The sequence below is a fragment of the Eucyclogobius newberryi genome, unplaced genomic scaffold (assembly GCF_026437365.1).
Source record: "Eucyclogobius newberryi isolate DKJ021-1_F unplaced genomic scaffold, fEucNew1.0.hap1 SCAF_2, whole genome shotgun sequence".
Taxonomy (NCBI): Eukaryota; Metazoa; Chordata; class Actinopteri; order Gobiiformes; family Gobiidae; genus Eucyclogobius; species Eucyclogobius newberryi.
The window spans coordinates 4,233,083-4,259,497 of record NW_027315834.1 but is presented as its reverse complement, the minus strand read 5'-3'; the positions used below and the strand labels follow the sequence as shown (position 1 = coordinate 4,259,497).

General features: G+C 43.1%; 1 protein-coding gene across 7 annotated transcripts in view; it reads left to right on the top strand.

Moving 5' to 3' along the window:
- The window catches only part of tjp2a (tight junction protein 2a (zona occludens 2)), a 72,001-nt gene that overhangs the window by 11,030 nt on the left and 34,556 nt on the right, over positions 1-26,415 (top strand). For 4 of the 7 annotated variants that reach the window (XM_072453410.1, XM_072453411.1, XM_072453408.1 and 1 more), the window contains exons 3-5: positions 15,111-15,164; positions 18,536-18,660; positions 19,783-19,885. In XM_072453410.1, the coding sequence (XP_072309511.1) occupies positions 15,111-15,164; positions 18,536-18,660; positions 19,783-19,885 (282 nt within the window). Of the gene's footprint in view, positions 1-4,447; positions 4,699-13,230; positions 13,325-15,110; positions 15,165-18,535; positions 18,661-19,782; positions 19,886-26,415 lie in introns of those variants that run through there. The other 3 variants (XM_072453413.1, XM_072453412.1, XM_072453414.1) reach the window with 3 other exon arrangements.

The following is a 26,415-nucleotide window of genomic DNA, read 5'->3' as shown; positions in this document are numbered from 1 at the left end:
TCCTGAAATGTCGTCAGACAAAGCTACATTTTGAAGCCAAACCTTTGAAAATAGTTGTGGTGGGAACAGTGAGAGAGAAAATGAGGTGTGCAGACGGTGCCAGCAGGGAGCACTGTCTGACTGCTTTCCTCTGGGCTGTGTCTCTGTTCAGTGGCCTGTGTTTGTCATCGTTTGTAGAAAGAAGCACATCTTTATCGTCCCATACTCAAACCTTTGCTTTCAGACTGGAGATTGACCAAAATGAACCATTATTTTGATAACAATATTCAGACGATATTCTAACAATGCATCAGGAATGTGCTAAATGTGTTTCAAGTCTGGACAAAAAAATGAATCACTAAAAAATGCAGAAATATCACTTTGTTCGGGAGATTTCACTAAGATTTTTTTGTTTTAGATGATAAATTAAATCTTCTAATCTTCTATTCAATATTTACAATATTTTTTGTGTGGGATAATTTCTTTATGGCTTTTATGTATTTTAGTATTTTGGACTTTTACAAATGATTCTTCTTCACAGGAGTGTTCCATTCCTGGACGAATGAGGGATTACACCAAGCTATTTTACATTAAGACTTTAAAAAATACATTTTTAACAAATAATGGTTGAAATATGGTGACTTCTAGATAAATGAATGATGGAAATTCTAAATACTGTTTTTTGAAATAATGCCGCTGTGTTTTTGTATGTGTTTTCGAGTCTATATAGTCCAGAGATAATCACAAAATACAACACAGTTAATCAATTAATCAGTGCACCCATAAATGTTATTGATATTTTTGCACTTTTGTGGGTCATTTGCAGTAGTTTATATTAGTTTGATTCCTAAATCTCAACCAATATCTTTACAGACCCCTAATTGTCACATACATTGTCATATTTGAACATCATCATGTATTTGAAGTATCAAAATGTATTGACGTTCAAGGATATAACAATTCAGCCATAGTTCTCAGCACAGTTGAGGCCAGTTGTGACTCTTAAGTCTGGGAATGTCCTATTTTCTGCACATTTCTGGCATATTTAGCGTGTGTGAAGTCCGCTGACCTGATTAGGACTCGGCCGTGTCATTGTGTTGGCCCTGAATGCACCGCATGGGCCCTGAATGCACCGCATGGGCCCTGAATGCACCGCATGGGCCCTGAATGCACCGCATGGGCCCTGAATGCACCGCGCCGCTGTAAACACTGTTGAATGAGAGCTGCGTTCAGGGTCAGACGTCTTCGTCTGTCTTGTCTTGTCTATTTTGATCCTCTCTTGTTCTGCAACTGAGGCTCGAGTGTTCCAAAAAATCCTGTTTTCATCTACCCCTTATCCCCGCCCACATGCCTGTACTTACTGTTATCAGTTCTACAGTTTTGAACAGGAAGACGTTGGACTCACTTCTATCACTAAGCAGAAGTTTTAGATCATTATTGCGGTTTACAATGAAGAAACACTACTTATGTAATAGTTGAATACTAAGTACCCGGGAAAAGCATAGTATGTCTCCTTTAACTTCTTCTGGTGACCCTGTCCTGTCCTCCTCTGTACTCCAGTGTGGGGTCAGAGATGTGGGGGTCTTAGATGAGCCTGTAGGAGGGTTCAGGGTGATGTGGCGAGTCGACCATGTTGTGACCATGTTGTGACCATGTTGTGACCATGTTGTGATCATGTGCCGTCAGGGGACTGCAGGGCGGATGAGCAGCCTCGGAGCAGAGTGGTTTGAAGGAATTACGGAGGATTTTTTGGCGCCAAATCTGAGTCTCATTTCCTCGTGGCGTGGACAGTCGATTAGTCCTTCCACATATCAATCATCCCGTTCATCCTACTACACAGCTGCAGCCTCGTTCTGGCTCGTTCCCAGCATGGCAGCACGTTTCCCTGGCTACGCATGCGTGTTTGAGATGTTGATGTGTGTTTAGCGAGATCCTTCAGTGTACAGGCTGAAGGACGGCAGAGGAAGACTGTGTTCGAGCTCGTAATAGACGGAAATCTGTGGAGACGAGATGCGATCTGTCGCTCTAATAAACAAACGCATGTGTGGCAACGAGGCTGTAGCTGCTTCCACACGAGGATAGTGTATTACGAAATAGTAAAAGGTTATTTTTGTCTAAATACCGAAATCAGAAACTGGATTAAGGAGGCAATTGAAATACATAAATTTACCCATAAACCCGGACATGGGGGTCGTTTTACACTTGCACACCTGGGATACTGTCCTAAAGAAGTTGGACTGCGGGTAAAAGGGCAGCGCAGTGTAAATCAGATGACACGTCACTGTAACTCTATGATAACTCTTAAACTCTCACGTCAAAAAAAAAAGAAAGGATTTCACCATTGTTTGGTCATGGTGTGAGTAATTGTGAATAATCGTAAAACTCCTATCTTTCTTCTTAAAATAATCGTAAACAAACACCACACCCAGAGAACTTTGTGCATTTAAAGTAGAACTTGACCAGAGAAATGTAAACAGCTCCAAACAGGAAGTGGACAGGATTCCACAGTCAGACCCTGAGACTGAGCAGCGGAAAAAGAACAATGTTGGAATCAAACAATTAGAGCAGAGGGCAAATACTCGGGATTAAAGATAGGCTCTTATCTTACGGCAGCAGCAGAAGAAGCAGCACACCATCATGAGCAAAACCTTAAAGGTCTGCTTAGAGGTTTTGCATGAATCTAGGCTGGTTATTGAAGTTTTATTATCATGGATCATTATGGTCTAGAACTGCCCATGACATGGCTTATCACAAGTATTTAAACCAAATACTCCAGTACCAAAAAGAGGACACATTTGGACCTTTCCTCAATAGTTTTAGGAAGACCTTTTATTTAAAACAGAACTGGTAAAAGGGGAAATTATGTTTGTCACAGACACTATAGCTATACACTATAGATACTATCAGCATAAGAAACCCAATAAAGGTTCCAATATGTTGACTGAAGGGTTTTAGATGGAAACTACATACAAATATTGCTAAAAACCGTGTCTGTCTGTCTGTCTGTCTGTCTGTCTGTCTGTCTGTCTTGATCATGATTAGTCGATACATTTTTGTGCTCATATTAGAACTGACATATGCTTATTTGGCCAACTATTGTTTCCATTCAGTTTGCCATTTTGCCTTTGATTTTAAGAATAGGCCTATACAAAAATAAATTACAAAACAAAAAACTAAACACAACATCTGTTATGCCACCATGTATCACCCATATTGCAACAATTAATTCTGACTCCCGCGTTTATTAAAATACAGGAAATCTGGAATGTTGTGATGCCATCTGAAATGAATCTGTACATGACACACAATTCATAGTGTTAACACAGCTCCATGACCAATGTTTCTGTACCAGCACATGACGGCTGCCTGCGCCCCTGGTTCACATGCCGGCTGTCTGCGCCCCTGGTTCACATGCCGGCTGTCTGCGCCCCTGGTTCACATGACGGCTGCCTGCGCCCCTGGTTCACATGCCGGCTGTCTGCGCCCCTGGTTCACATGCCGGCTGCCTGCGCCCCCTGGTTCACATGCCGGCTGCCTGCGCCCCCCGGCTGCCTGCGCCCCTGGTTCACATGCCGGCTGCCTGCGCCCCTGGTTCACATGCCGGCTGCCTGCGCCCCCTGGTTCACATGCCGGCTGCCTGCGCCCCCCGGCTGCCTGCGCCCCTGGTTCACATGCCGGCTGTCTGCGCCCCTGGTTCACATGCCGGCTGCCTGCGCCCCCTGGTTCACATGCCGGCTGCCTGCGCCCCCCGGCTGCCTGCGCCCCTGGTTCACATGCCGGCTGTCTGCGCCCCTGGTTCACATGCCGGCTGCCTGCTCCCCCCGGCTGCCTGCGCCCCCCCGGCAGCCTGCGCCCCCCGGCAGCCTGCGCCCCCCGGCTGCCTGCGCCCCTGGTTCACATGCCGGCTGCCTGCTCCCCCCGGCTGCCTGCGCCCCCCCGGCAGCCTGCGCCCCCCGGCTGCCTGTGCCCCTGGTTCACATGCCGGCAGCCTGGGCCCCCCGGCATTCTGCGCCCCCCGGCTGCCTGCGCCCCCCCCGGTTGCCTGCGCCCCCCCGGCTGCCTGCGCCCCCCGGCATTCTGCGCCCCCCGGCTGCCTGCGCCCCCCCGGCAGCCTGCGCCCCCCCGGCAGCCTGCGCCCCCCCGGCTGCCTGCGCCCCTGGTTTGATGGATTAAACTCGCATTAAGTCTTGTTTTGGTGCTGCTGTCCCACTGGGAGCCTTTCGGTGGCGGCTTCCTTCAAACTCAATTGGGAATTCTGGACTGGTCCATGTCCGGGGCAGAAGGGAGGGGGACTTAACCTTTCAAGTATTTACACGATCAGGGATTCCTACTTACAAAGTTTCAATGAAGCAATAAATTGTTTATTGTCGCGGTTTTTAAATGTTTGTCTGATAAACTTGCGGTGTTTTTTGAGACATTAATTGAAAAGAAGTTGGTGCGCGCCTCTTTCATCTTTGGTACGGTCCTGGTCAAGCTACGACGGACGCGGCTCGTTTCGGCCCCGTCTCCTCCGCGTTTCAACGTTTTTAAACCAACTTTTGACAAACCGCGGCCATTTCACGCTCTCAAATCCCCCTCGGGCATTTGAAACGCGGCGGACACAGTTCAGTTTCTTCACATCGAGAGTGTTTGAAGTTGTGGTCCGGTTCAAACTAGTGCGTGATGCCTGTGAACGGCGGGGGGCTGCTGTCCCTCCGGTACGCCGCTCGGCTCTTCACGGTAAGTACGATATCAAACATGCGCTTTTCTCCGTTCTGACATCACGTCCTCCGCGGTTGCCATGGGGATCACGTGCTTGTCGTCACTTTTGGCGAGTTTGAGTCGTTGTCGTCAGAAGGTTTTGGGCTGAAGCCCGTGGCACCTGCGCGCGAGCTCCCACCGGGGCTCGTGCACGCCACTGCCTCGCGCGCGCGCGCAGCTCTCACGCTCGTGCACGCGACACAACTTTATTATTATATACTTATTATACGTTTTATGTTTTTATATCTCCTTCTCAAGCTTTGGACTAAATCACTAAGTTTAGTTTTATTTTATTTTTTATTATTGTCTTGTTGAAATTTTGCTGTCTGGTGCTTTCAGTTTGATCTTTTAAATAATTGGAAAATAAACAAAAATATAGCCGCAAGCGGCAATGATCGGCCCTCGCCACGCCACCGCCGCCACGCCGCAAGAGGAGGGGGCGCTAACGCGCCCCAATTGTCCTTTTATTACGCCTACTGCTGAATCTGTGACGCTGTCACATCTTCTCCCCTTTGTTTTACCATCAAAAAGCAATTTTATTTTGAATTCTTGGCAAAATGTGCGGCTTTGCCGCACAGACACCGTGACTCTTTGAATGAAAATGTGGATAACTTTTGATGGTCTTGAAGATGAGTCTCACCAAATTTCAGGTTAATAGGGCTGACGCCCTGGGAGGAGTTTGTGAAAGTCTAAAGTGTAAACATGTTCTGGCGATTTCCCCATTGGAATAACATGAAAGGTTTCGGTCATCGTTACGGCAACGCCATAACAATTATGACATGAGTCATTGACTTTTTTGATGGGGATGCTAAAATTGAGTTGTGTGTCAAATTTCATATAATTTCGCAAAACTAAACATTTAACCTCCATATAAAATCTGTAGGGGGCGCTGTGGCGCCAAATGAATTTATTTCACTTCAAGTAGGTTTAGGGCAAAGAGTTTAACAACTGATTCTAATTTGACGCAATTCGGACTTTATCTGCGCAAACGGCAGAAATTTTAAATATGGGAGATTTCTGAAATTCTAGCTACAGTTTGCGGCTTCGCCGCACAGAGACCGTGAGAGGTATCAATGTAATTTGGATAACTTTTGATGTCCCACTCCTCAGTAGCATTTTCACCAAATTTCAGCTTTTTAGGGCCAACGCCCTGGGAGGAGTTCGTAAAAGTACGACGTTTGGAAAAACTCCGAAGTCATGTTTAGCCATTTTTGAAGCAATATGGCCGACATTTGGTTGGGCGGACGGCGTTGCCGTAATAATATTTTTTACTTCTCTTGTCACCATCTACCTCTGCGCCAAATTTCATGATTCTACGATCAGATTTTTTTTGGGTCATTTCCCATCTCTCAATGCATTTTTGGTACATTTGGGGGCGCTGACGCGCCAATTTTTTTAATTTTAGAAAAGGGAAATAGCCAGAATGTAGAGAGGCACGATTTTTAGAGGCGTGGAAATTTTTGTGACTTTTCGTCAATGTTCACTGGGTGAAAAATAGGGGGGTTGGTCCCGAGAAGAAGAAGAAAGAAAGAAAGAAAGAAAGAATAATATTCCGATGCGAAAACAATGTTTCCCATTTTTCAAATATCATAAACTATACATTTTCGGAAAGCGCTCGCGCTTTCCTACCTCATGGTGTGGGTCCCTGGTCACTGACGGGTACTTTCGATAATTTTGAGTGGGCTCCGCCCACTTTGTGTTTTTGGCCCTCTATACAGTAATAATGTTCAATTTTTGCCTTACATGCTTATATGCACGGAACATGCAAGAGATGGGGAACGTATTCGTGAGCTACTTAGCGCAAATGAGTGCTTTATATGGGGATGACGACCGCTTCGCGGTCGTCATCCCAATGTAAAGTGCTCGTTTAGTGCGAACTTTTGCACGGGCTTCGCCCGTTTACAACGGTAATGTTCCATTTTCCTACAACTAATTAGTATGCACGGGGCGTGCATGAGTGGAGGAGTGCGTTAGTGAGTGTTTGGAAGTGGGCGAGCGCTTCGCGCTCGATTTTGTGCGCACTACGTGCGCACTTTCGCAGCCGTGCTTCGCACGGCCTTACGAGATTAATAGGCCTCTCGCCAGCTTGTGGCGCTCGGGCCTAAAAATACATAAATATGAGAGGGAATGCACTTCATAGAGGTTTTTTGTTGTTCTCTTTGCTGCTGCTGCTGCTGCTACTACTTCCCTAGTACTACTACTGTTACTTTTACTACTACTTCGATTTATGAAAGTATTTGTCAGTGGTTAGATTCTTAAAGGTTGTTTATTTTCAATGTTTCTGGACAGTTTGGCTCCTGTGGCCTTTCACTCACTGTGCCTCCACTATTATGTTCATGGCTACGTTCATTTTTGTCTCTGAATAATAGAATAATATAATATAAGGCTGAAACAAGTTAATACATCTCAACTAGGGACGTCCAGGCGATTTGTTTGATCGTTAATCGGCGTGATTCAGGTCACAATATCAAGAGATAAAACATAATAACTGACAATATTTAGAAGTAAAGTTTTGTCTTTTAAATATCTATATGTAAAGAAATTTTGTTATGTGTTTTATCACATTAACTTTATTTTGTTATTTGATTTGTAAAGCTGTGTTAGACACTGGGAATGTTCTTTGGTCTCAGTAATCGTGAATACTTGTTAAATAGTGGTGTTCTTTCTCACTAATATTGTATTTTGTGACATCCATAATCGCAACTACTTGATTATTGAGATTAGGTTCTGTGAAGTCTGTGCATAGTTCAGATAACGATTGACAATTCTCCCAATAATGGATTAATTGCAATGAATTGATAAACTTGTTTGAGCCCTAATTGAGATAATGGTCAACTAATTTATTTACCTATTACCATCCACCTATTTCGCCCTCTGCACAATGGTTGGACATACCCAAATGGCATTGCTTATTAAAAGAGGATCTTATGTTCCACATGCAAGTGTGATGCATCATTAGAAAGCTTAGGCCTTCTAGTTTCTGCAGATGTGCACATGAACTTACACTACAGAGGCCCAAACATAAACAAAACATCCTTTTTTAGTCTCACCTGAATATTGTCAATTTGTAATGGTCCTGAGCAAGACATACTTCATTGTGTGTTTATGCTGTTCACTGTACATGATGTTTATCTTGTTGACAACAACTGTGTAAAGTTTCAGATCTCTAGGAACAGGCATTTTGGTGCTGTTGAAGTGATCCAAATATGTGCCAACTGTGCCAAACTGTTTTATTACAATTTTAGCTCCTCTATGATCATAAAACATACATTTTGATGTTTTGTAGGCCACTAATACCCATTATAACTGCTAAAAACAATATATGTGAAAATGTGTAAATATGAGTTTACCCATGAATTTCCCATATAGAGGTTAAAAAAAAAATATATATAATATTTTTATTTTATTTTTGTATTGGTATAATAATATCTAACTAAATGCACGTCTAAAAGGCTAATAAACTCAGAAAACGTTATGCTCAAAATCCTGCCGAGAAATCTGGCTCTTTACAGCCTTCCCGGAGCCTTACGCACGATAATACAGAAGATTCTGTGTCAATAAGGCCTTTGTCCCGCCCCTCTTTCTAAAGCTATTCTTATTGGCTAGAATAATATGTCATTCAAAGTCTGCTATTTAGATGTAAACAGTGTAATCCATGTGCGTCGCAAGCGGCGCATTTTTTTTGCGGAGGCTATAGCAAACAAACCCGTGGACAGAAAAATTGGTGGATGGTCTCATTTTGTAGGTAACAGTCTGAAGAAAAGAAGGATATACAACATTATTTTATAGGTCAAACAGGTCATTTGTTATGGACGGAGAAATGCGCCGGACAAGCGCATTCTCGTCCGGCGAGAAACAAAGAAAAGTTTGTTTACTTGACAATATCTCGAAATCGGACAACTTCAGGAAAAATACAAGTGGATATTGTTTTTCAATGATTCCTTACGGACAGACTGAGTACAAGGATGTACAGAATTAAAGCCGTTTCGTCCGTCATAAACAGCAAACAGGTAGGACATGCGTTTGTAAAAGTTGAGACTTTCTCACAAACTATTGGAAATTGCTTCTTGGGGCATATTATTCAATGTAAATCAATGAGATATTTGTTTTGTTGAGAAAATAACCTTTAAAATGATGTATAACTTGCTGGTATTGACCACGGAAATAAAAGTGATGATGTAAGAGAACTTTTGTAATTTGGAAAATGCTCGCCGGCGGACAGGTGGATGGTAACAGGTTAATCCAATAATAGTCTGTGGAATCCCTCATTTCTCCAGGAGTGATCCATGGTAGAAAATGTTTCCAAAGTATTCATCTGGATCTTTTCTATAATCGAATAATAGTTTTCTGGACTTTACACAGACCATAAAACATGTCACGTGAGAGAAGAGCTTTGTATGTCACATTTTGAATTGCATCAAAATGACCCAATAGAGGACACGTTGTATTGTTTTTATTGACATCCTCAGAAGGCTTCACTTTTACTGGGTCAAATGCAGTCATCTCATATTCACAAGCCTTTTGCAACCCAGAATAATCACTAGAATAATCCATTAGCAAAATAAAGTTAGCTGCAGCTCTAAATGCTCATGTATTCTTCGGGATGTTTATGGTGTGAATGCAACGTCACCTGAATATGAAGTATACTTGATTTGATTCATTTCAGACGGTTTAACCAGTTTTGTGTGCGTGAGTCGCCTGTATTTGTGCTTTGTGGCCAGTGGAGGGTGCAGTCTCTCTTTTGGAGTAGCGTTCTTCTAAAGGCGTTCACTCCAAAGCGTCAAAAGCGTCCAGTTTACATTCAGAGTCTATGGCAGCAGGACAGGAGATCATCCAAATGGAAAAAAAAGTACTTAGATTAACCCTATATAATTCTATAGTTCTTGATACTTATGTTGATGTTAGATTTGTTGTCTCTGCCAGATTCATTTAACAATGACCAAAGTTGTTTTGTGAATGTGATATTCACCAAACACGATAAACAATTTAATCTTGTGAGTCTTTGTCTTTTAGTCTAATTTATTTTCCATATGTATAGTTCTTGCTGTTTGCAGTTGCAGTTCTTGACATAGAGAATTTTAATCATTTTAATATTGTGCCATAGGTGTGTGCTTTTTGGACGCATAAACTATAGGTCAGGGGTCCAAATGTGTCCAAACGTGTTCAAACATGTCCAAACATGTCCAAACGTGTTCAAACATGTCCAAATGTGTCCAAATGTGTTCAAACATGTCCAAATGTGTTCAAACATATACAGAGCTGAGGGTCACTGACACATGACACTGAAGAGAATCATTCTAAGTAGGCCTGCAGGCCTGCAGCTGTAGATTATTTTAGTAATCAAGTAATCTATTGATAATTTTCTTTGATTAATCGAGTAATCGTGTTTTGTACATTCCATAAACCATTTAAAAGCACATTAAATCATGTTTTTAGTCAACGTTATAGTTCTTAAAATAACACATTTTATTCTTAATTTCACATAAGTTTGTCCCCAAAACGGCAACATTTCACTTCACCAGTCCAAATAGTTCTGTTAGAATATTTAAAGGACTAATTAACTTCAGACTGTGTGTAAACAGTTACAGTGGCTATGAATTAATTAGCGTTTATGTGACATGAATTAAAATGAGAGACTTTGTTAGTGAGTCCCGTGATACCTGGTGTTTTGAGCAGTCATTTTGCAGCATTAGCTCCGTGTGCCGCTCACTTTAGCCTCTGTGTCTTTGCCCCGTCAAAGCAGACTTTGTTTCACACTCGCGGTCCTCTGTGCTCTTTCTCACAACTAAACTCTTCCTCGTCACGCTCGTGAGTTTAAAACACTCCGCTCTCTCCTCTGTTGTGCTTTAGTTGCTGCAGGTCCGAGTGGAACAAGCGCCGTGTGAAACGAAAGCACCACAACTCGTTCCGTGCGCACCACAGATTCATGTGTTTTTAATATTAATTAATATTAATTTTAATATTTTAATATAATTTAACAAAATTCACATAATATTTACATATTATGTAAATTAAATGAACCATCAAGCCAATAAAATAATAATCAAAGCTTTTTTTGTAATCAAATTACTCAAAACTTAACTGTAAAGTGAAAATAATGGCAGAATGAAACACATAATTAGTAAAGTAATTTGTCTTTGTTACTCATAAAAGTTATTTATTGAACTTTCTACAGCTCAAATCTGATTGTAGTGCCTTGAAATCACTAAAATAAACTGCTGTACACGCCATAAATCTTGAGTGACAAAAACATTTATTGAACGATTAGTCATGTGACAGGCCTAGCACCGCCCCCTTCTGATGATCTCCAGCTATGCTCAAACAAACCACAGGTGTCTGGATCTTTATTAATGGTGATGAAATCCTACAGTATTATCAGCGCACGTCCATGAACAAGCTCACGTCTAATCCCAACATTGCATAGGTTTGTTGTTGTGAGAGCTAAAAAGGTTCCACCCTGAAGCAGTGTGAGTCATGGAGCGCAGCTGGAGCAGTGAGCGCGCTCCCCTGGTGCGCCTGGTGCGCCTGGTGTTTCTGCCCTCATTAGAGAGTGCCCAGCCTGTGTGCTTATGTAAGACGCCATGCTACCTCCACCACTGCTACACGCTAACCCCCAAGGAACACAGCAGCCATCCACATGCTCACTTCTGAGAGGAGAGCAGAGGAGGAGCACGTCTGAGAGGAGGAGCACGTCTGAGAGGAGGAGCACGTCTGAGAGGAGGAGCACGTCTGAGAGGAGGAGCACGTCTGAGAGGAGGAGCACGTCTGAGAGGAGGAGCACGTCTGAGAGGAGGAGCGGAGCGCAGAGGAGGAGGAGACCAGCGACCACACATGTGCAGAGCTCTGACCACTGCAGCACCAGCGACCACACATGTGCAGAGCTCTGACCACTGCAGCACCAGCGACCACACATGTGCAGAGCTCCTGACCACTGCAGCACCAGCGACCACACATGTGCAGAGCTCCTGACCACTGCAGCACCAGCGACCACACATGTGCAGAGCTCCTGACCACTGCAGCACCAGCGACCACACATGTGCAGAGCTCTGACCACTGCAGCACCATCGACCACACATGTGCAGAGCTCTGACCACTGCAGCACCAGCGACCACACATGTGCAGAGCTCCTGACCACTGCAGCACCAGCGACCACACATGTGCAGAGCTCTGACCACTGCAGCACCAGCGACCACACATGTGCAGAGCTCCTGACCACTGCAGCACCAGCGACCACACATGTGCAGAGCTCCTGACCACTGCAGCACCAGCGACCACACATGTGCAGAGCTCCTGACCACTGCAGCACCAGCGACCACACATGTGCAGAGCTCTGACCACTGCAGCACCAGCGACCACACATGTGCAGAGCTCCTGACCACTGCAGCACCAGCGACCACACATGTGCAGAGCTCCTGACCACTGCAGCACCAGCGACCACACATGTGCAGAGCTCTGACCACTGCAGCACCAGCGACCACACATGTGCAGAGCTCTGACCACTGCAGCACCAGCGACCACACATGTGCAGAGCTCCTGACCACTGCAGCACCAGCGACCACACATGTGCAGAGCTCTGACCACTGCAGCACCAGCGACCACACATGTGCAGAGCTCCTGACCACTGCAGCACCAGCGACCACACATGTGCAGAGCTCTGACCACTGCAGCACCAGCGACCACACATGTGCAGAGCTCTGACCACTGCAGCACCAGCGACCACACATGTGCAGAGCTCCTGACCACTGCAGCACCAGCGACCACACATGTGCAGAGCTCTGACCACTGCAGCACCAGCGACCACACATGTGCAGAGCTCTGACCACTGCAGCACCAGCGACCACACATGTGCAGAGCTCTGACCACTGCAGCACCAGCGACCACACATGTGCAGAGCTCCTGACCACTGCAGCACCAGCGACCACACATGTGCAGAGCTCCTGACCACTGCAGCACCAGCGACCACACATGTGCAGAGCTCCTGACCACTGCAGCACCAGCGACCACACATGTGCAGAGCTCCTGACCACTGCAGCACCAGTGAAGCAGTGTAAACAGGATTGTTTTATGATGAGAGAACAAAGTTACATCATTAAATCTGTTTTTCACTGTCGCCCCTCGAGGCAACTGCTGTTGTGATTTTGGGCGTTACAAAAATAATTGAAATAAAAGGGAGAGAAAAGGCAGTTTGGCATAATAGTGTCCTTTTAGTGTCCCATGAAACCACCTGGCCTTGACCTGGACCATAAGGAGATGTCTGAGTCCATATTCACCTTGACACAAAGTGGTCAATCTTGATGCATGTTCCACCTGGGCCCCGGGCCCTCTCCCCCCGCCTCCTGCTGCCTGTGTGGGGCGGGGCTCATGCCAGCTCTGGCAGGAGAGTGGGATTTGTGAATGTAGGCCAGCACGCTCTTACGTCAGGGGCAGCTGCTGGGGCCCGGGCTGCTGCTGTGGTCCAGCTGTGCAGCCATGGTCCACATCAGACTGGCCCCAGAGGAGAGCGCAGTCCATCCGAGTCCCGCCGAGACCAGCCATGAAGACGGTCCTCCACCTGCACCGCAAATGGGCCCACGCCGTCAAGACCATCCGCATCCTGCAGGGCCTCGTGAGTGTGCTGCTGCTGCCCGACCCACACGGGACCTCCTGCTCCGGCTCGCTCGCTGGAGATCAGGATTCTATAGGAACATTTTTACTCTTTGAAAAGTTGGCTCGTGTTCACCAAAGTCCCGGAGCTTTTGCTGTTTGGATCTGTGGAGTTCTGTAGAGCAGGATTTCTCTTTAGGGAAGGACTTTTTTGAGTGGGAAACGTTTTGTTATATTTGACCATTGAAACTGTCTTAGACTTTTTCCTCATCATACTTAAAAGTGCTATTTACGGCGATATATCGTCACGGACTCCGTATCGCTCTGTATCGATACTCGACACATTATTTTTTTCCATTAAAAATACATTTTATTTATATATATATATATATATATATATATATATTTTATTTTTTTTTTAAAGATTTTTGTGGCCTGTATCGGACTACGTATCGTTATGAGGGAATTGTATCGGAATATACAAGTATCGGGATACGTATCGTGACCCCTGTATTGGGATAAGTATCGTATCGTGAGGGTCTTGGCAATACCCAGCCCTAATGGAGATGTTATTGCTTTGCCTCCAGCATTAAATGTATCTAGCAATTATTAAATGATTGATGAGTTTATTGCTAAAGAATGCCTCGCCTCTCCACAGAGCTGAGCCGTAACTTGGTCCAGTGGCGTCTTCTGCTTGTCTTCATGGCCTTGGGCAAATGACCTGCCACACTTTGGGAGTAAACAAGCAGATGGCAAATGTCTAACCAGAAAAATATTGTATTCATTAGACCAGGCTCATGGTGATTGATTTTGATTTGACCCCAGATGCCCCTCTGGCCATCAGCAGTCACATGACTCACTGATCAGGCAAAGTGTGACATTACTGGAATCTCTCTTTCAATGGGGTCCAAAACTGGCAACCCTCTAGTTGTGGGGCAAACTTAAATTGATCCATCTTTATGTTAATACCTGTAATTATAATAAGCTTTGTTTGCTGCTGAAAAAGCCGTTTTTCGCTGTTGTTGTGATTTTGGGCGTCAAAACTAAATTGAATTGAATTGAAATAGAAAACGAGTCAAACTTGTTATAGTCTGATGTCTTCAGAGCTTGTCTTGGAGGAGATTCTTTCTTCACGAGCTGCTGAACATTTCCTCTGGTGATGAGCTCTGGAGATGACACTGAAGTCAGGCTAAAGTTCTGTGTAAAGTGTGAGTCTGGCTCAGGAGGTTTGTTTTCCATTGACTTGTCAATGTTTTGTTGGTCTGTGGTAGATGTTCAGTTTTGCAGCTTTTACTTCTTTTGGGACTTTCATTACTTTATAGATTATTCATATTTGTCCCAGTTGATGATTATGTTTAAATTTGGTTGCTGGTCTCTCCCCAAAGCTCAAATCATATCCCAAATCATATCTTTAATGAGGGGGTTTGCAACCTTTTTCTCCCAGTGACCAGTGTTTTACCTCTTGATATGTTGGCGACCCAAACATTCTTCTCCTACCTGATAAGCTATTGTCTTATAAGGCAAAAAGAAATAATTTTCTAGTAAATTAATATATTATAGCGCATTGATGAATATGAATATCTATTAAATCTGTTTTCATTGTCGCCCTTCGAGGTAGCTACAGTTGTGAATTTTGAATAAAAATACTTTATAGAAGTAATTAACACGCCATCTCTTCATTTGAATTCCCACAAGCTCTCTTCTCTTTTCTAAGAAGCTCTGAAGACCCCCTGAGAATCTTTGGGGACCCAAATTCCCTGTTTCTCTGCGCTTGTTCTAATGCTGTGTGTTGGTGTGTGTGTCCACAGAACCCGGTGATGGAGGAGACTGTGTGGGAGCAGTACACCGTGACACTACAGAGGGTGAGTCCATCTGCAGTTCTCTTTTCACCACTGAACCTCTAGATTATTGAGCACATTTTGTGATCTTGTCAGACCTGATATGAACTGTCTGAGCCTGTGTTCTGTGTACAGCAGTAGCGTGCAGTGACTTTTATGGATGGGCATGCAGACTTGGGTTGTTTGATATTTAGTGGATAACAGAAAAGTGAAAACAATTAGAAATTAAAATAAATAATATGCCATACCTGAGAAAAGTGCTGATTGAATTAAAGGCTGACTTCATAGATCAATGTATTAATTAGTGCTGTTTTTGACTGCCTGCCATTTCTAACTAACGTCTAATCATTTTAAACTTGAACAGAGCCTTAACTACAAACAAAGAAACTTTACCAAGTTTGCCAAAACCTGCAAACATCCAAGAGTCCCACACAGGTTTATTCAGCGTGGTTTAAGGCTGTGTGGTCCTCAGAGCTCATGTGCAGCGCTCTAACAGAAGCTGCTGTCTGCTCTGGTTGTAAAAGCTCATGTTAGAGAGCGGAGCATGAACCGGCCTCTGAACACAGGCACAGACTGAGCAGCTGAGGCAAAATAAGTAAAGTATTGGATCAGGACTCGGTATCAGCAGATACTCAAAATCAGACTTGTAATCGGATCAGGGACATCCCTAATGCATATAGAATGTTGGTGTTTATGATGAAAATTCTAATGGATTTTTTTAAATCTCAGTTTAAAGTAATAATAGAGGATTTTTCGCCGAGATGAGACAAACAGTCACTTGAGATTTGAGATCTCAAGTGACTGTTTGTCCCTTTTTGAAAAGTGCGCATGCGCGTACTCACCCCGTGTGGAAGCAGCTACAGCCTCGTTGCCACACATGCGTTTGTTTATTGGAGCGACAGATCGCATCTAGTCTGCGCAGATTTTCCGTCTCTTCTGAGCAGCTCGAACACAGTCTTCCTCTGCAGTCCTTCAGCCTGTACACTGAAGGATCCCGCTAAACACACATCGCCATATCGACCACTCATGCGTAGCCAGGGAAACGTGCTGCTATGCTGGGGATGAGCCAGAACGAGGCTGCAGGTGAGCAGTAGGACACAAGGGATGATTGATATGTGGAAGGACTTATCGGCTGTCCACGCCACGAGGACGCCATAATTCCTTTAGTAGATTGTACAATGCCATTTTGACATTGGCATTAGTGCAACTGTAACTGTAATAGAAATTGTGATTGTAATTGTAACTGGTGTTAATAAAATAAAATTAAACCACATCATGCAACCCAGTGAATAGGTATGACCTGCTAAAATATTGCATCTAAAATTCACCAGAATCTGCCTCAAATCTTTACAATTTTATATTCCTCCCCCTCTAGGGGCAGGATGCCGTGAAAAGAAGTAGGTACAGAAGTAAAGAGAATAGATTTTTTTTAAAACACTCTAAATAGAGGAGCTCTTACAGCTACCACAGAGTCGTAGAAGGTCTTCAGGAGTGGCCCTGTCACTCCAAAAGACCTGAGTCTCCTCAGGAGGTGGAGCCGACTCTGGCTCTTCCTGTACAGTGCGTCTGTGTTATGAGTCCAGTCCAGTTTGTGGTTCAGATGAACACCCAGGTACTTGTATGAGTCCCTTCCCTGGACGTTCACTGGTGAGGGGTCTGTAAAAGAGGTAAAAGCCCCTGAGTCTTTGTCTTTGGTTCAAACCAGGCCAACTCTCCAGAAATGCATGGGATTCCACTCCACAATCAAGTCTGCCCTGGTGTACCATAATGTTGGAGTCTTGTCTATTGCCTGTGCTTCCTTAGTGTGTAAAAAAGCTGGTTGTGCTCAGCCTCTGTGAGTGTCAGCGGGGACATCTGCCTGGCCTGAAGCTGTGGCTGTTGTTTTAAGTACAGATGGAGGGGAGGGATAATGCAATCTGTGCTCTAATCCCATCAAGCCCAGTGGAGCAGGTAGAGCCCTGCACAGCCACACAGGGCTGTAACAAATCCTACGCATTTCATTTTCTACAACATGTTTGTAGAGGTTTGAACTACCGAGCCAGCAACCTTTAGACACAATAAGATAAAAAAAACAACAACAACAACGATATCACCTCACACCTTTTCTAATGTCTTTGCACTGGCTCCCTGTCTCTTAACGCAACTCACGCCACAATATCTGTCCAACCCGTTTCAGGCCTCCCCTGCACGCTCCAACCAACGGATCCCAATAGAAATATATGGAACACATTCTAGTAAAGTATTGCATGCTTTGTGCCAAACAATTTGTATGGTCTGAACATGCTGCAGCAGCATCTTCTGCACAGATCAGCTTCTGTGTCTATGTTTGTGTATTTCGGACGGATCCCAGAGTGTCAACAAGACTAGATAAAGTTGCTTAAAGGCCGTGCAGGCGTGCGCACGCATGTGCCTGTATTGGACGGAGGGGAGCCCAGCACATCGACGAGCCCTGTCAGTTTATAATGAGCGTACACATGACTGGATAAACGTGCTGAACGACCGCTCCATTACACACAGAGGGTCACACTATTGCGAGTCAAGCGAGCTACAGTCAGCGTGAGTACAGTTGTTTTACGTCGCTGCTTCATGAGTTTACCCGATGCAGAGCGAGGGACCACACCGCTGATGCCGCTGACATGTGCCAAATAAAAGTGACTTTCTCAAAGTCTCAAGCCCTGCCCCTGAGCGTTACCATGGAGAACATCTCACTAATAACTGATATAATGTAATTATACTTACTCTACAATGAGGGGCAAATAAGCTTAAATTTATATTATTTAATCCATTTGTGGCCATTGTATTTTATATTAAAACATGCACGATACGTGAAATTCTCTGTTTATTAGCGCGACGGATCGCATTGCATCTCTTGTCAGCTCGAACACAGTCTTTCTCCATCTTCCCTCAGCCATTTTTGTACTTGGCTCTGATAAACACACACCGGCATATCATCCAAGCATGCGCAGCAGGGGAACATGTCAGAACGAGCCTGCAGGTGTGCACTAGCACGCAGGGAATGATTGACATGTGGGAGAACTACTCAGCTGTCCACGCCACGAGGAAATAAGACTGATTGTTGCCAAAAATCTTCTATTCAACCTTTAAATCTCAGGGCAGTGCTGTTGGTACAAACCTTTGATCATAAGCCAACCAGCTTCAGTTTAAACATGTTAGTTTAGTTTGTATCTTTTGATAAGCTCTTTCCAGATAGTAAGCACAGTTTTTACCCAAGCATTCTCTATCACCTCCATTTGACCCAGTATTTTCATCTGCCGATAAGGCCTGTACAGGGGCCTTGTGTTGTGTCAGTGTCCTGCTCCAAACACGTGCCAAACCTGCCCCCGTATTGAGTGTATATCTGACGTCCAAAAAACAATGTTGTTCTCTTTGTGCAGGATCCTAAGATGGGCTTTGGCATTGCAGTGTCCGGAGGGCGGGACAACCCCAATGAAGAGACAGGGGAGACGTCCATCGTAGTGTCTGATGTCCTGCAGGGAGGCCCCGCCGATGGACTTCTTTTGTGAGTTTACAGGAGGCAATCTACCAACTCATTTGATCTTACATTAAACTGGATCGAAAAACAAGGAATGTAACTCTACTCGTTGTTTTGGCCTTTGACTCTTTGTGGGTGTTTTCTTAGTAAATTAAGCTTAGTAAATCTCTTGGATTCCAGTGGAATGTCACAGTAAAATTGGACACATAAGTAGTAATGTACAGTATTAGCCATTAGCGTTTGATTTTTTCTCAAATGGTGCCGCCCTGGTGAGAATCCAGCACTGATATCTCCTACAGGAATGTCATCCCTGAACTTTGTCAGTGTTTGGTTCTATGTATCAATGATTGTAATTTTAAGTTGTTATACCCGTGTCCTGCTTCCTCCTCCTCTCACTCAGAGCAGCAACAGCAGAGGAACCTTAGAGTCCTTTGTCCTTAGAGCTGTCCAGAAGACGGAGACTTTATTTTGTTCACGTTTGGGTTTTGTGGAAAAGGGGCTCCTAAGTTGTTGCGCTCCTTTACCTTATCACGGAAGTTTTTATTTAAAGACAGCTTCATCTTATGTTCAGATGAACTGTTGTTAACTAACTCCACTCTCTATCCATGCTGAGAATTGAAGGTTGTGCCTGTAGTATTTTCTTAAAAGTCTGCAGCGAAACAAATGGCATGAACACAAAACTACTTGTACAGTACAATCTCTGTCACAGAAACACACAAATAAAGGCAAAAAGGCCAGATCACAGTATAAAGAGAAAAGCCCCAAACTATCTACATAAAATAGGATTTTCCATTTAAAGAAAGGTATGATATTATCATTGCTTTGCCATGTAGTTGTGCAGATTTTATATGAAAAATATATAGTAAAACATTAAGATGCATCGTTCACGCACTGGGCGTGAGCCTCAGAATCGTTATCGAGTTGTGAGACACCCACAGATTTCCACAGATTTGTAACAGTACAGAGGCTCAGCACATTGAACTAATACACAATGTTTTGCATGTAAATGCCGAAGAGGGGTAAACACTATTGGGAACTGAAATACTACAGTAAATCTATGCAGTCTACAGATCTTGAGACATCAGGTTTGCTGATGTCTCTTTCTATAGTGAACAAATCCTCATGTCCCTTCTTTTCTCTTTGTTTCAGTGAGAAGGATCGTGTGGTCCAGGTCAATATCATTCCCATGGACGGAGTGGTCCACTCTTTCGCCGTGCAGACGCTCCGAAAATGTGGAAAAGTGGCCAAAATTGTGAGTATATCCTATTTTTTCACAATGCTCAGGATCACTGGTAAATAATATAAGTATTGTCATAGTTTTGTACTTGCAAAACATGACTGAAACAACAGCCAAACATGACTAAAACAACAGCCAAACATGACTAAAACAACAGCAAAACATGACTAAAACAACAGCCAAACATGATTAAAACAACAGCAAAACATGACCTAAACAACAGCCAAACATGACTGAAACAACAGCCAGACATGATTAAAACAACAGCCAGACATGACTAAAACAACAGCCAAACATGACTGAAACAACAGCCAGACATGATTAAAACAACCGCCAGACATGACTAAAACAACAGCCAAACATGACTGAAACAGCAAAACATGACTAAAACATCAGCAAAACATGACTAAAACAACAGCAAGACATGACTAAAACAACAGCCAGACATGACTAAAACAACAGCCAAACATGACTAAAACAACCGCCAGACATGACTAAAACAACAGCCAGACATGACTAAAACAACAGCCAGACATGACTAAAACAACAGCCAAACATGACTAAAACAACAGCCAAACATGACTAAAACAACAGCCAGACATGACTAAAGCAACAGCAAAACATGACCAAAACAACAGCAAAACATGACTAAAACAACAGCAAAACATGACTAAAACAACAGCCAGACATGACTAAAACAACAGCCAGACATGACTAAAACAACAGCCAGACATGACTAAAACAACAGCCAGACATGACTGAAACAACAGCCAAACATGACTGAAACAACAGCAAAACACGACTGAATACGCGACTGAAACAACAGCAAAACACGACTGAAAACGCGACTGAAACAACAGCAAAATACGACTGAAACAACAGCAAAATACGACTGAAACAAAAGCCAGACATGTATAAAACAACAGCCAAACATGACTTAAACAACAGCCAGACATGACTAAAACAACAGCCAGACATGACTAAAACAACAGCCAGACATGACTAAAACAGCAGCCAAACATGACTAAAACAGCAGCCAAACATGACTAAAACAACAGCCAGACATGACTAAAACAACAGCCAAACATGACTGAAACAACAGCCAAACATGACTAAAACAACAGCCAAACATGACTAAAACAGCCAGACATGACTAAAACAACAGCCAGACATGACTAAAACAACAGCCAGACATGACTAAAACAACAGCCAGACATGACTAAAACAACAGCCAGACATGACTAAAACAACAGCCAGACATGACTAAAACAACAGCCAGACATGACTGAAACAACAGCCAGACATGACTAAAACAACAGCCAGACATGACTAAAACAACAGCCAGACATGACTAAAACAACAGCCAAACATGACTGAAACAACAGCCAAACATGACTAAAACAACAGCCAGACATGACTGAAACAACAGCCAGACATGACTGAAACAACAGCCAGACATGACTAAAACAACAGCCAAACATGACTAAAACAACAGCCAGACATGACTAAAACAACAGCCAAACATGACTAAAACAACAGCCAAACATGACTTAAACAACAGCCAGACATGACTAAAACAACAGCCAAACATGACTAAAACAACAGCCAAACATGACTAAAACAACAGCCAGACATGACTAAAGCAACAGCAAAACATGACCAAAACAACAGCAAAACATGACTAAAACAACAGCCAGACATGACTAAAACAACAGCCAGACATGACTAAAACAACAGCCAGACATGACTAAAACAACAGCCAGACATGACTAAAACAACAGCCAGACATGACTGAAACAACAGCCAAACATGACTGAAACAACAGCAAAACACGACTGAAAACGCGACTGAAACAACAGCAAAACACGACTGAAAACGCGACTGAAACAACAGCAAAACACGACTGAAACAAAAGCAAAACACGACTAAAACAACAGCCAGACATGACTAAAACAACAGCCAGACATGACTAAAACAACAGCCAAACATGACTTAAACAACAGCCAGACATGACTAAAACAACAGCCAGACATGACTAAAACAACAGCCAGACATGACTAAAACAACAGCCAGACATGACTAAAACAACAGCCAGACATGACTGAAACAACAGCCAGACATGACTAAAACAACAGCCAGACATGACTAAAACAACAGCCAGACATGACTAAAACAACAGCCAAACATGACTGAAACAACAGCCAAACATGACTAAAACAACAGCCAGACATGACTGAAACAACAGCCAGACATGACTGAAACAACAGCCAGACATGACTAAAACAACAGCCAAACATGACTAAAACAACAGCCAGACATGACTAAAACAACAGCCAAACATGACTAAAACAACAGCCAAACATGACTTAAACAACAGCCAGACATGACTAAAACAACAGCCAAACATGACTAAAACAACAGCCAAACATGACTAAAACAACAGCCAGACATGACTAAAGCAACAGCAAAACATGACCAAAACAACAGCAAAACATGACTAAAACAACAGCCAGACATGACTAAAACAACAGCCAGACATGACTAAAACAACAGCCAGACATGACTAAAACAACAGCCAGACATGACTAAAACAACAGCCAGACATGACTGAAACAACAGCCAAACATGACTGAAACAACAGCAAAACACGACTGAAAACGCGACTGAAACAACAGCAAAACACGACTGAAAACGCGACTGAAACAACAGCAAAACACGACTGAAACAAAAGCAAAACACGACTAAAACAACAGCCAGACATGACTAAAACAACAGCCAGACATGACTAAAACAACAGCCAAACATGACTTAAACAACAGCCAGACATGACTAAAACAACAGCCAGACATGACTAAAACAACAGCCAGACATGACTAAAACAGCAGCCAAACATGACTAAAACAGCAGCTAAACATGACTAAAACAACAGCCAGACATGACTAAAACAACAGCCAAACATGACTGAAACAACAGCCAAACATGACTAAAACAACAGCCAAACATGACTAAAACAACAGCCAAACATGACTAAAACAGCCAGACATGACTAAAACAACAGCCAGACATGACTAAAACAACAGCCAGACATGACTAAAACAACAGCCAGACATGACTAAAACAACAGCCAGACATGACTAAAACAACAGCCAGACATGACTAAAACAACAGCCAGACATGACTAAAACAACAGCCAGACATGACTGAAACAACAGCCAGACATGACTAAAACAACAGCCAGACATGACTAAAACAACAGCCAGACATGACTAAAACAACAGCCAAACATGACTGAAACAACAGCCAAACATGACTAAAACAACAGCCAGACATGACTAAAACAACAGCCAAACATGACTTAAACAGCCAGACATGACTAAAACAGCAGCCAAACATGACTAAAACAGCAGCCAGACATGACTAAAACAACAGCCAGACATGACTAAAACAACAGCCAAACATGACTGAAACAACAGCCAAACATGACTTAAACAACAGCCAGACATGACTAAAACAACAGCCAGACATGACTAAAACAACAGCCAGACATGACTAAAACAGCAGCCAAACATGACTAAAACAGCAGCCAAACATGACTAAAACAACAGCCAGACATGACTAAAACAACAGCCAAACATGACTGAAACAACAGCCAAACATGACTAAAACAACAGCCAAACATGACTAAAACAGCCAGACATGACTAAAACAACAGCCAGACATGACTAAAACAACAGCCAGACATGACTAAAACAACAGCCAGACATGACTAAAACAACAGCCAGACATGACTAAAACAACAGCCAGACATGACTAAAACAACAGCCAGACATGACTGAAACAACAGCCAGACATGACTAAAACAACAGCCAGACATGACTAAAACAACAGCCAGACATGACTAAAACAACAGCCAAACATGACTGAAACAACAGCCAAACATGACTAAAACAACAGCCAGACATGACTAAAACAACAGCCAGACATGACTAAAACAACAGCCAGACATGACTGAAACAACAGCCAGACATGACTAAAACAACAGCCAGACATGACCTGAAACAACAGCCAAACATGACTAAAACAGCCAAACATGACGGAAACAACAGCCAGACATGATTAAAACAACAGCCAGACATGACTAAAACAACAGCCAAACATGACTGAAACAACAGCCAGACATGATTAAAACAACCGCCAGACATGACTAAAACAACCGCCAAACATGACTGAAATAGCAAAACATGACTAAAACATCAGCAAAACATGACTAAAACAACAGCAAGACATGACTAAAACAACAGCAAGACATGACTAAAACAACAGCCAGACATGACTAAAACAACAGCCAGACATGACTAAAACAACAGCCAAACATGACTAAAACAACAGCCAGACATGACTAAAACAACAGCAAAACATGACTAAAACAACAGCAAAACATGACTAAAACAACAGCCAGACATGACTAAAACAACAGCCAGACATGACTAAAACAACAGCCAGACATGACTAAAACAACAGCCAGACATGTCTAAAACAACAGCCTGACATGACTGAAACAACAGCCAAACATGACTGAAACAACAGCAAAACACGACTGAAAACGCGACTGAAACAACAGCAAAACACGACTGAAACAAAAGCAAAACACGACTAAAACAACAGCCAGACATGACTAAAACAACAGCCAAACATGACTTAAACAACAGCCAGACATGATTAAAACAACCGCCAGACATGACTAAAACAACCGCCAAACATGACTGAAATAGCAAAACATGACTAAAACATCAGCAAAACATGACTAAAACAACAGCAAGACATGACTAAAACAACAGCCAGACATGACTAAAACAGCCAGACATGACTAAAACAACTGCCAAACATGACTAAAACAACAGCTAGACATGACTAAAACAACAGCCAAACATGACTAAAACAACAGCCAGACATGACTAAAACAACAGCAAAACATGACTAAAACAACAGCAAAACATGACTAAAACAACAGCCAGACATGACTAAAACAACAGCCAGACATGACTAAAACAACAGCCAGACATGACTAAAACAACAGCCAGACATGTCTAAAACAACAGCCAGACATGACTGAAACAACAGCCAAACATGACTGAAACAACAGCAAAACACGACTGAAAATGCGACTGAAACAACAGCAAAACACGACTGAAACAACAGCAAAACACGACTAAAACAACAGCCAGACACGACTAAAACAACAGCCAAACATGACTAAAACAACAGCCAGACATGACTAAAACAACAGCCAAACATGACTAAAACAACAGCCAAACATGACTAAAACAACAGCCAGACATGACTAAAACAACAGCCAAACATGACTAAAACAACAGCCAAACATGACTAAAACAACAGCCAAACATGACTAAAACAACAGCCAAACATGACTAAAACAACAGCCAGACATGACTAAAGCAACAGCAAAACATGACCAAAACAACAGCAAAACACGACTGAAAACGCGACTGAAACAACAGCAAAACACGACTGAAAACGCGACTGAAACAACAGCAAAACACGACTGAAACAAAAGCAAAACACGACTAAAACAACAGCCAGACATGACTAAAACAACAGCCAAACATGACTTAAACAACAGCCAGACATGACTAAAACAACAGCCAGACATGACTAAAACAACAGCCAGACATGACTAAAACAGCAGCCAAACATGACTAAAACAGCAGCCAAACATGACTAAAACAACAGCCAGACATGACTAAAACAACAGCCAAACATGACTGAAACAACAGCCAAACATGACTAAAACAACAGCCAAACATGACTAAAACAGCCAGACATGACTAAAACAACAGCCAGACATGACTAAAACAACAGCCAGACATGACTAAAACAACAGCCAGACATGACTAAAACAACAGCCAGACATGACTAAAACAACAGCCAGACATGACTGAAACAACAGCCAGACATGACTAAAACAACAGCCAGACATGACTAAAACAACAGCCAGACATGACTAAGACAACAGCCAAACATGACTGAAACAACAGCAAAACACGACTGAAAATGCGACTGAAACAACAGCAAAACACGACTGAAACAACAGCAAAACACGACTAAAACAACAGCCAGACATGACCTGAAACAACAGCCAAACATGACTAAAACAACAGCCAAACATGACTGAAACAACAGCCAGACATGATTAAAAACAGCCAGACATGACTAAAACAACAGCCAAACATGACTGAAACAACAGCCAGACATGATTAAAACAACCGCCAGACATGACTAAAACAACCGCCAAACATGACTGAAATAGCAAAACATGACTAAAACATCAGCAAAACATGACTAAAACAACAGCAAGACATGACTAAAACAACAGCAAGACATGACTAAAACAACAGCCAGACATGACTAAAACAACAGCCAGACATGACTAAAACAACAGCCAAACATGACTAAAACAACAGCCAGACATGACTAAAACAACAGCAAAACATGACTAAAACAACAGCAAAACATGACTAAAACAA